Genomic DNA, 12,035 nt, shown 5'->3' with positions numbered 1-12,035 from the left:
GGAGTCTGCACCCTAGCTTCTGCATGAAAGCCTCCTCCGTTGGCCCTCCCTGGCATAATCCAGTTGCTTTTTGGTGATGTTTAAATATCAGAATTGTTGAGAAAGGCGGAGTGGAGTTCAGGCAGGAGGGTGGGAATTTCTTCATGGTAGAGCGTGCAGAAGAGAGGAGTGGGAAGGTGGTGTGTTGGGAAGGATAAAGGGGGAGAAGGGGGGCACAGTCTCTAAGGTGATCTTGTTTTCCCATTAAGACACTGAAGGATGGTGCGGTGCTTCCCATTTAGGTGGCTAGATTAGGCCATAATTCACCTGGCTTTTTGTACAGGTTTCCCACTGATCCCAGTGGAAGATCCGCAGTGGATCACAGTAGTCCTAAAAGAACCTCACCTCAAATTCAGATATATAGCCATTGAATTTGACATCCTTATTGGGGTGTTACCTATGGGTTCATCTTGTCCCTTGGTCCTGAGGAGAAAGCCGTCATTGTGGTTTATAGTGGAGTAACATCAGTTTCTTGATTGCTAAAGGAAGATCTCAGAAACAGAGAGCTTTTGAATCTGTAGCATGTGAACTTCAGTGGGGAAGAAGCAGCTGTTAAACTGTTTCTTGATTGACTGCTTCTGGAATTACTTGTGTTGTGCATGTTGTAAACGTTCCTCATAGTTGATTTTGTGAGGAGCTATTGACAATATACATCTTACTGCCTTTGCTTTAAGCCATAGTTATTAGCATATTTTTATTTTTAAATGCATTGCTCTTTTACATTATCTAGTTCAGAAGTTTTCATGCTGATTTAAATGTGACTGGTTATTAATTAAAGTATTTATAATTTGATTGGTATAAGATGCAGAAAAAGACAGACTTGGTGCTCTGGGGAAATTGCAGTTTCTTTGTAAATTGATGCTATTGCTGGGCAGAAGAAAAGATATTCAGAAAATGCTTAGATAACAAACTTTTAATTGCTTCTTCCCATTACCCCAGTTGCATATCTTGTCCTGAATGATCTTGCATTTATACATCTGGGCTGTGAAATCTTGGGGGATTTTTGGGGGTTGGGTTTTTTTGGTTTTATTTTTTTAATCTCTCATGTTTAAACTGTGGGAAGCTTTCAAAACTTTCACCATGTGTACTTAAATGGGTGAGCAATTGAACATCATTTGTTTTCTGAGATTCACTCTGGGTATCTCTCTTACTCTCAGGTTTCAGTTAGTGATGTGGATGACACCACCAGTTCAGATGTGATAGGGGAGTTCACTAGCATCACTGCAAAGCTGTTCAGAAACAGGAGATTTTGTGGTGAGCAGCTACTGTTCTCCCTAGTGCAGTACGCCTGCCCATTGCTTGCTCTCTTCCCTTTCAGGTTCAGTGTGCAGATCACGACAGTGATGGGTCACATGACTTGATAGGCTCTTTTGAAACTAACCTGACTCAGCTGCAGAAAGCAGGTGGCAGCTCTCTGGTGAGCTTTTTTGATTCCCCGCTAACTTAGTCCATAATTCAGTTTTTCACAAAACCTTTTTAATATTGACCTCAGAGATGCATTTTTAGTTGTTGCCTCCAAAAGTAAATTTTTCTGTCTATATCTTTGTATTACTAAGCCAACATCTGGGAAAAATAAAAGCTGGTGTGGGAATTTTATTGCTCTGTTTTTCTTGGGTACTGTTACCATTCCTATTCCTAAAGACATTCTTGAGCCCATTGTCTGCTGGCCACTAGCCACTTTTCCCAGCAATTCAGCTTGCTTTTGCCTCTCCTGAGTCAAGTGGAAATAAAAGGGCTTGCTCGTGCTTTAACACACGAGTCCAGAAGTAGGGCTTGTCTCAGATACCGTTTGTGCTTGAGCTGGTCACCCTCACGAACACTCTGGTTGCCTTTCTAGCTAACAGAGAGAAGCAGTGCTTCCAAGGGGCACTCTTCTTACCTTGTCTTGGGCAACCAGTTTAGAGTAAGTTGAATCATTTGCTGGTGGTGCTGGTTGCTCTCTGTTGTCTGCAGTGAAAATCTGAACTCTTGTTCTCATGGAGATGTCTCATCTGAATTCAGACACATGAATCTGCATGCAGGAGGTAGCCTAGGACTCCTTTCAGTTGCCAGCCAGCTTGATTTCTGTGGTTGTAATCCTAAAGCTGGTGGAAGATTCTTGCCTTTTTCCCTAGCCTATGTGGAATCAGAACTAATGCGAGTAAAGCAAAACAGTGAAACACTGCCACTGGGAACCTGCAACCTAGGCTTTTTTGACCTCCCCCACCCCGAGATTTTGCCTCCTCATCTTCTGTTGGAGTGCATTCCTTTCCCTTAACCAAAAAAGAACCTGATGGTGTGTCCTGGTTTCAGCTGGGATAGAGTTAGTTGTCCTCCTAGTAGCTGGTATAGTGCTGTTTTTGAGTTAGGTATGAGAAGGATGTTGATAACACACTGATGTTTTCAGTTGGTGCTAAGTAATGTTTAGTCTAAAGTCAAGGATTTTTCAGCTTCTCATGCCCAGCCAGCAAGAAGGCTGGAGATGCACAAGAAGTTGAGAGGGGACAGAGCCAGGGCAGCTGACACAAACTGGCCAAAGGGGTATTCCATACCATATGATGTCAGGTCTAGTATATAAACTGGGGGAGTGGGGGCAGAGGGGTTGCCACTCAGGAACTAACTGGGCATCAGTCGGTGGGTGGTGAGCAATTCCATTGTGCATCACTTGTATATTCTAATCCTTTTATTATTACTATTGACATTTTATTAGTATTATCATTATTAGTTTGTTCTTTTCTGTTCTACTAAACTGTTCTTATCTCAACCCACGAGTTTTACTTCTTTTCCTGATTTTCTCCCCCATCCCACTGGGTGGCAGGGGAAGCGAGTGAGTGGCTGCATGGTGCTTAGTTGCTGACTGGGGTTAAACCACAACATGATGTTAAGAGGAATGCTGGTATTTGTGATCAACTTTTTTTCCCTCTGATACAATGACACTGTTTCATGATTGCATACAGAAAAACAGTTACGTTGTTGAGGAGAGAAACTTTTCTGAGGTCTTTCCTCATGTTTTGCCCAATGCTGGTAGCAAAAGCATCCCATTTAACTCATCAGATAGCAGCCAAAGTAGTTGCAGACCTTTTTAAAATTAAATTTCAGAATTCTGCCAGGTATTTGGGTAACTGAAATTGTGTGATGTCTGACACCATTCTGTTTCAATAATTTGCCGTGCTGTAAATGCAGATATTTTGGAACTTGCTTCTTGCATGCTTGCTTTCTGTAGGTGGAATTTGAATGCATTCATCCTGAGAAAAAAAACAAAAGAAAAAGAGCTACAAAAACTCTGGCATTATTAGGATAAAATCCTGCAAGGTAGGAAGATTTTTGTTGTTGTTTTGGCTTTTTTATTTTCTGATCATAATGAAATCTGTTCTTGTGGGGAGGAGGTGTAACACTGTCTGTCTGTTCCTCTAGCTTGAGGCAGAATATTCATTCCTGGACTACGTTATGGGAGGCTGCCAGATTAACTTTACAGTGAGTTGTTTCCTCACTGCACATCTTGGTAGATGACAGGACAAGAGCAATGAAATTGTGATTAGTACTTTTATTTGCAGTGCGCATTACTGCAAATGCAGTGTGAATTTGCAGTGATGGAAGACTGCAAAAAACAAATTATACTATATTTTTACTTTTTGTGATCAAGTAGCAACTTTAATGGAACTAGGGTTTCTTAAACTTCTTTTGAGAAATTGGTTCGGTCTATCAGTGGAAAGGATTACTACTTCTTAAACATGCATGTTCCGCAATGGGAAAAGGTACGCAGATGGGTTTGCCTGTTCCTGTATATGGCTGCCTGTGTGCCTGGAAGGAAGGGAGCTATGTGGGCCTGGTCTAACCCTCTGTTTCTGGGTATGGTTAGTTCTTCTCATTTGCTTATGGTGATGCATCAGTGATTTGCTGTTATCATCTTGACTGATTAGGTGGGTGTAGACTTCACTGGCTCCAACAGAGATCCCAAGTCACCAGATTCTCTTCACTACATCAGCCCGGATGGGATAAATGAGTACCTAATTGCCATCTGGAGTGTGGGAAGTGTAGTCCAGGATTATGACACGTAGGTAATGATCTCAACTGATCTAGCAACTGCATCAAAAATGTGTCACAGTGGGTGTCAGTAATCAAGGCTGATAGCTTGTTCCAGGGCTGTCACGTTTGAATGACTGAGATGCTACCTTTCCTTGGGGGATCCCTTCAGGAGTTGCTACGGCTTCCTCCTGCTTCTATCACTGCCAAGGAGGGCAGTGGCAACCCTTCATAATTTGGCATATTTGCTTGGTTTGTCCCTCCAGGTCTGCCCTTTTATGGCCCTGGGTTACTCTGCAATGCCGCTTTAGCTGGTCACTAATCCCTTGTTGCTGATGGTGTGTTTCAAACATGAATGCCCTGTTTGATTCAATGGGAACATGTTTGCCTGCTCTGTCCTTTAGCCAGGCTGTGGTTTGGTTGGCTTTTCTCTTGGTGCTTTGAAATCTCCTGAGAGTCCTGTGGGGTGCTGCACTGAAAGAAATTCTGAAACTGTCAAGTCCAAGCCTGAAACCCTTTGGTAACTGGTGACTGGCCATGGGGAGAGCTAGATGTTGTAACCATTCCTTATGGCAGGAATTGAACCTTGGTCTCCAGCTGCTTTCTGGGAATAAACCTGAATAGTGAGTTATTCGTTAATAACTCTTTCTCATTTCTTGTTGTTGCCCTTTCGCTCCAGGGACAAGCTGTTTCCTGTGTTTGGATTTGGAGCTCAGGTTCCTCCTAGCTGGCAGGTAGGGCCTTCACAATGCTGGGCAGTTGCTCTGTCCATGTCTTCATTCCCTAACTGCATTCCCTACCTTTCCTAGTTATTTCATGAGTTTGCTTTGAATTTCAACCCCAGCAACCCTTATTGTCAAGGTGAGGACACCTCTTTATTAATACTTCACTGGGAGGGACAGATGTTTGAAGTGTTTTATTTCTTTCATAATTGGTGAAAACCAGATGCAGCACCAAGACATGCAGCAAACTAGATTCATTCTCACCTGGATGCTGACAAGAGTGGATGTGTGTTGATGCAGACTTCCGTGTGGTCTGCATGAGCTGTGCTGGAATCTTTGTTGCTGCAACTTGGTTACTTCTGGTATGTTATAGGTGACAGTGGATTCAGATCAGCAACCTGCCTGTGCTAGTCACGGTTCCAGAGCAACCATCTGCTAAGGCTGTTGGAGAATATGGTTACTTCATCAGCAATGTGTATATGTTTGAATGTTATGTTATCTTTCAAAGGGATGTCTTAAAAGCTTATTTTCTTTATAGCCTTCTACTTTAGTGGAGGTTGTTTCCGCTGTTTTTTAATGGCTGCTCTCTAAGCTGCATTATGACCTTTTAGAACTAAGAACTCTCTCAGCATGCAGTGACACAGAATTGTTCTTGAACAAGCATTTTTAACTCAGCTCAGTTTTTCTCTCTGGTCTGAGGCCAACAAAAAATGGAATCTGAAATTCAGTGTTAAAATGCAGGCATTTCCTTGATCAGCTCAGCATTGTCTGCCTCATTGGGATCTGCGTCCCTGTGCAGTAGTTTTGAGAGGTACCACACTAAAACCTGCATGGTGGACAATGCAAACAGCAGTGGCAAATGAAGCTACATTGATACAAGCCAGGAACAGGCCAATTTAGATGGATCAACAGAAGAATATGCACCACTTAAAATCAGACTTTTAAAAAGATTTTATTTAGTTAACGTGAGAAAAGCTTCTTGCATAGGAAAAAGGCTGGGGATTGATATTCCTGTTACAGAAATATTTGAATCCTGAATCAGGGATCATTGTCTAACTTTCACACAAGGAAAATGAAAAATTACTGTTCCAGAGAGCTTCTGACCTTGTTTTGTAATTAGACTATAAGCAATTAAACAAGACAAACTGGATGACAAGGTAGAAAGGACAAGGTAAACATAGTCACGAGCATGCCTTCACTGGATTATTTTTCCCGCAACTTCCATGAACTTTGTGATGTTAGAGACACAAAGAGTGATGTGAAGAATGTAGAATGGGGGGAAAATCTGCAAGTCCTATCTCTACAGATGTCCATTGGTTTCAGCCCTGTGCGTTGTATATTTGCTGTTATCCTGCTGCTTATTTGCCCCTTAGGAGTTCACAGCTGTGTGAGAGTTATCCTTTTGCTGTACTATTAGTAATGCTTATGAAATAATTACTGGAGAAGTTGTGAGGCTCTTGTGGCAGCTTGCCTTCCTGTGTTACAGGCATCCAAGGAATAGTGGATGCCTACCACCAGATCCTGCCTCAGATCTGACTCTATGGGCCAACCAATTTCTCTCCTATTGTAAACCACGTGGCAAGGTTTGCAGCACACTCAGCACAAGGAACTGCTTCAGTGAGTGCATGTCCTTTCCTGTGGATCTGTGTTAGGTTAATGTTTCTATTTTCCATGTTCACGATGTGGTAGAATGGAATGCTAAAGTGATGTTGTTTTCCTTCCTTAGGATCCCAAGTTTGGTCCTCACTTACCAACCTACAGAGAGGCTGTTGGTACTCTCTTGGTACATATTGATGTGAACCTGTACTTGGTAGACACTGACATTAGTTTCCATTGCTCAAGTGATATTTAGTTCTCTTTTTCACAGTTTGCTGTCATTGTACTTAGTATTGAAGTATACAGGGGTGGTGTTGGCTTTTAGACCAGTTGGACTCTGTCAGCAGTTGCCTCACTCTCACCTCTCTTGCCAAGCTCCATCACCTGTAGGGAATGCAGACAGTAAAAAGGGGCCCTATATATTTTATTCCAAACAATTTTGCTCTCAAGAATGTACACAAAAAACTGTCTCCAAGAAAAATATCAGAGGGCTTGACTATCCATCCCACCATGGTGGCATGCAGAATCAGGATATCTAGAGGGCCAGATTAACAAGGGAGTCTGAGAACTGTTAAATCAGTATGCTAATTGCATTGCAGAGCGTCCATGCTACCCTACAGTTGTGTTGCATGTCTCATTTGTGTGCTTGCATGGCCATGGCTGCTGTTAAAGTTCAGCTCTATTTCCTTAAACTTCACTCCTTTTGCTTAAGGATGAAGGACTCCTATTTCCTGGTAGATTTAACTGATTCCAATTTGAGAGACCAGTCAGAAGGAATTTTGATGTACACTCTGATACTTGCTTTACAGTCTAGCTCTGTCAGTATTTTTGGTTCTGCATATGTTTGTGTGTATGTAGAATACATTTCCCAGACTGTGTGGTGCTTGGTCTAGAGAGATCCATTTCTTACATTTCTGAGGGTATTTTTTAGCTTTCCCAACACTTGGGGGAATCTACTTGTTTCTCTTTATAAGTTAAATATCTTTACTTTTTCTTACAGATGAAAAAGTATTTAAATAAAGAATCTCTTAGTAATGGGATACAGCAATAGTAACACTTGTGTTAACTGGGTTTTGGAATTGGAAATTCAATTTTCTTTGATTTTCATTGTGTGTGTCTTATTTCTTATTTTCATTTTAAGTCTGTAGATAGCTGCTATAAAGCAGTGGTTGCTCATTTCAGAACCAGGTACTAAACCTTATCCTCTGGAGAAGGAAGGACATTTTAAACACTACCATGTTAATGTGTTGGTTTGAGGTATTTTTTTCTTTCTAGAAAAGCTCCTGTATTCTTACCATTTTGTTATCTCTGTGTCATGACATTTGTCACTGCTATGTTTTGAGATTTCTAATACTTATAATTAAAGTTATTGGTAACTAAAAAAGAAGGCTTTTTTGAGTTACATTCCAGGATATTAAATATTAAACTTAAGCCTTTTTGAGATGTAAGTAAAGCAGCATCAATCAGTGAATTTTGTATGCAGCTTTGTTGATTTAGTAGTACTTTGTTCATCTCTAGTACTTTCTGCCAATTGATATAGTTGTTCTTTATAAATTGAATTTAAGCCTCTGTCTTTTTTCTAGTACAGAGGAAATCTGAAGTGCACAATGAATGGTGTTATGCATATGAAAAAATGGGGATAAACATAAGTTTCTTTAATGCTCTGGTTTTGTCTTATCCACAGCACCATCTAATTTCTTTCTTAGAATAAGAAATGGCTCCATTTGCCTTCAGTTATGTGAGCTTTGGTGTTGAACTCCCTAACTGGGTGCTTTCTAATGTTTTTCAGCAATATTTTATCTTGCTGATCATCACAGATGGAGAGATCACTGATCTGGACCAAACTAGGCAAGCGATTGTTAATGCGTCTAAGCTGCCGATGACCATCATTATTGTTGGAGTTGGTGAAGCTGATTTCAAAGCAATGGAGTTCCTTGATAGAGATGACGGTGTCCTGAAGTCCCTGACAGGAGAGCCAGCTGCACAAGACATTGTCCAGTTTGTGCCTTTTTGACAGTTCAAAAATGTAAGTTGTCTTTAACTTCAGAAGAGTCCTGGTGCCAGTATATATGGAGTTATCACATCTAAAAAAGGAGCATGGGTCTAGACCAGGCAGCAAGCTGCATACTCAAAGTGCTGTCCTAGCTGCTTGTTCCCAGTGAGAGCTGAGATGTTTGCGTCTGTGTTTGAAACTGTACCTTTTCACAGCTCTCTTGCAGCTTTTCTTGAAGAGCTCTTGTTGATCATTGGTTTAGTATACTATCTCTTGGCTATTGCAGAGCTAAAGGAGTAAAGGAGATGTTTTCTGTTCTGGGATGCAAACATTTAGGCAGGGAACTGAGATCATACTGTCAGTCTCTGATGTTGACTCCCATGAGTGATTTAAGCTGAGATAAGTCTTCCCTGCTGTTGAAAGTAGTCCTGTTATTCCCCAGCTCCTCCATACTTCCACTGTTGGCACTAGCATTCATGCACATTGCACAGTGAATTGGGTTGAAGAGTGGAGTTGAATGAAAACCCAAAATAAGAGAAATTGCTAGTGGCTGGGGCAGTTTCCCACCCAGATCAGGGCCATATAAAGGCTGTGTGAGCCTGGGCTTGAGGTGGGAGCCAGTGCAGGGGGTGGGAACAAGTGATTTTCATCAGTAGTGCTCACTGATAGTGACTGGAAGTGCTCCTAAAACTGCAGCAAGCAACTCTTGAAACAGTGAGTGAGACATGGCAGGTGGGGGGCTGTGCTCTGAATTCTGAAAGAGAATTTGTCACTGGGCTGATAAATCCTTTCTCTGCAGTATTTCTGATTTATTCTCCCTGTTCTCCTTGCAGGCTCCCCAGGAAGTGCTTTCGCACATGGCTCTGGCTGAAGTGCCTAAGCAGCTGGTGTTGTACTACAAATGGCAGGGATGGCCACCTGTGAAACCATCAGAAATAAAGACGATATAGATTGCAGCCTGACCCTGGCCACCTGTATCACTGGGTTGAAGAGAGCTGTCTCCACCCACACTCTACCTTGCACACTGTGGGTGCTCAGTGCCTCGAGGTTGTACATTCACACTAATTCTTTTACTTGCCTGTGCTCTGTATCTTTGATCTTTCCTGTTCGTAATTGGAAGAAATGTAAATACGGAAAAAACCACAACTGCTGGCAGTTTTTGTCACAGAAAAATAGACCTTGTTGGTTTTCCACCTTGCAACAGTGACACATTGTACCACACATAATTGCTTGACACAGCCCTTCTGCTGCTTGGTATCGGAGTGGGCATGTGCACTGAGCTTCTCTCACAGCACTGCTTCAATGCTCAGTTTTGTAGAAGTATTGCAATTGTGTTTGCTGTGATGATACTTATGATGTTGTCCTGGTTTCAGCTGGGATAGAGTTAATTGTCTTCCTAGTAGCTGGTACAGTGCTGTGTTTTGAGTTCAGTATGCCAAGAATGTTGATAACGCTGATGTTTTCAGTTGTTGCTAAGTAATGTTTAGTCTAAAGTCAAGGATTTTTCAGCTTCTCATGCCCAGCCAGTGAGAAAGCTGGAGGGGCACAAGAAGTTGGCACAGGACACAGCCAGGGCACCTGACCCAAACTGGCCAACAGGGTATTCCATACCATGGGACGTCCCATCTAGTGTATAAACTGGGGGGAGTGGGCGCGGGGTATCGCTGCTTGGGGACTAGCCGGGTGTCGATCGGTGGGTGGTGAGCTATTGCACTGCGCATCATTTGTACAGTCCCATCCTTTTATTGTTGCTGTTGTCATTTTATTAGTGTTATCATTATCATTATTAGTTTCTTCTTTTCTGTTCTATTAAACCGTTCTTATCTCAACCCGCGAGTTTTACTTCTTTTCCCTATTTTCTCCCCCATCCCACTAGGTGGCAGGGGGAGTGACTGAGTGGCTGCATGGTGCTTAGTTGCTGGCTGGGGTTAAACCGCCACATGTGTTCCATGATAGGCTTTTTTTCTTCTATCAAGCTGCCTTGGGAATGAGGACCCTTCTGTCCTGGTTGGTACCAAAGTCTGTTGGTTGGATGCCTGAGGTAGTTCCTGTTGTACCTTCAATTAAAGTGCCAGTATAATTTTGTATGTAGAAGTTTATTATTAAATTTCAGTGGCCATACTTTGCAATCTTCTTTTTAATCACATTTTTCCATTAGAAAAAATTGCTTCTGTGATGGCCTCTTGCTTGGAGCCATTGTTGCAATTTAAGAACACCTGTGTTCTATTTGTGGGGAGATTAATAAGGATTAATCACTAATTAATTGGGGGGGATTAATAAGTCACATTAATGTGACTTTGAAAATCCAGCAACTGGAAACACTGAAATAAAAATGCTTTGAGTGATTTTGTGTCACAGAAGTTGTGGAATGAAGAAGTAGTTATCTGTGGAACTCCAAAGAGGTGCGTCTTTGTCCTCAGAAGTGTGTATTATGTGGTCTGGGGGGCTGTAGAACAGGCAGAGGATAGCAAAGCACAATTGTTTTGAGAGATGGGAGTTTGATAGTTCATTTCAAAATGGAGATAAAGAAATGTGGGCTTGTCATTGCACTACAAGTGGTCATCACTTTCTGTTTCATAAATAAATAATCTGCTTTGACTTACATAACATGTCTGGACTCTTATTTCCTTTCTGGGCTTTTCCCTTTGTTTTCTAGCAATGTGGATGTTTTGGTTTATGGAAGGTCTTCACTATAGTACTAGCCTGGTGGTGATTCAGCATCTGAGTTAGCCCAGGTTGAGAGTGATCAGCTGCAAAAGCAGAACAAGTTGTCCGTCATCATTAGTTTTGTTACCTGTTAATCACTAAGACTGCTGGATGTATATCCTACAGTCCTGTCCTGCAGTAAGATGATGCGTTTCTTTACTGTGAAATTATGTGAAAGAACTCGTTTGTTCTACCAGTTAAACTAGGAAATGGATGGTGAGAATACATTAGAAGACTTGTCTGGTGATTCAGGCTGTTACACTGCTAGGTTACAAAGCTGTGTGAAAGCAGAACCTGGGTTTGAATCCACCTCCTCAACTAGACTAGTCGTTCTGGATGGTATCTGCCACCAAACTAGTACATAGCTTGTGCTTGAAGGGCTGTGGGTCTAGGACCACTGCTGAGCAAAGATGAATTTGTGCTAATTTTTTATTCAAACCTAGTTTTGACCATGATGTGTTCTCCCAGGTTCCACAGGCAGCAGACAGCTTCCTCTAGAGAAAGCTGGGCTGTCTCTTCTGAAATATTCCATCATCTAGCCTGCAGCACCTAATTTTCTTGCACTTACTTAGATTCTTGAAGGAAACCAAGCAACCTCTCCTTGAGTGGCTGCCTAAACTAAAATGTGTTAGAAGTGTGGAAGAGGGGGAAGAAAACTGCCAAGTCTTCTCTGAGAAACTGCACTGTGGTTGAGAGCATCCTTTACTCATGTTTTCAGCTGCTTACAACCTGTAGGCAGAGCTCTCCTTCCCTGTATTATGTGTACAAGAAACCTAAGGCTGGTTTTTGTGTGTGTGTGTATCTTTTTTTCTTTTTTTTCTTTTTAATGAAGTAGTGGGAAATCTGTTTCGCACCTCTCCTTTTTAAACCTCTGCCAGTTCCTGCTCAAAAGGAGGAGAGTCTCAAAGGAATCCTCTGTCTCTCTGTATTGGCTGTGAGGAGTGGAGTCAGTGTCTGTTCTGCAGCTAGCCGATGTG

General features: G+C 41.9%; 1 protein-coding gene across 1 annotated transcript in view; it reads left to right on the top strand.

Moving 5' to 3' along the window:
* Positions 1-9,302, top strand: part of CPNE1 (copine 1) — a 48,341-nt gene extending 39,039 nt beyond the window's left edge. The window contains 10 exon segments of the mRNA XM_075057470.1: positions 1,358-1,456; positions 3,242-3,265; positions 3,268-3,330; positions 3,433-3,492; positions 3,939-4,072; positions 4,721-4,775; positions 4,851-4,902; positions 6,250-6,380; positions 8,149-8,385; positions 9,186-9,302. Coding sequence (XP_074913571.1) covers positions 1,358-1,456; positions 3,242-3,265; positions 3,268-3,330; positions 3,433-3,492; positions 3,939-4,072; positions 4,721-4,775; positions 4,851-4,902; positions 6,250-6,380; positions 8,149-8,385; positions 9,186-9,302 — 972 coding nt within the window.
* The last annotated feature ends 2,733 nt before the right edge of the window (positions 9,303-12,035 follow it).

The sequence above is a fragment of the Buteo buteo genome, chromosome 2 (assembly GCF_964188355.1).
Source record: "Buteo buteo chromosome 2, bButBut1.hap1.1, whole genome shotgun sequence".
Taxonomy (NCBI): Eukaryota; Metazoa; Chordata; class Aves; order Accipitriformes; family Accipitridae; genus Buteo; species Buteo buteo.
This window is presented reverse-complemented; position numbering and strand designations above follow the sequence as displayed.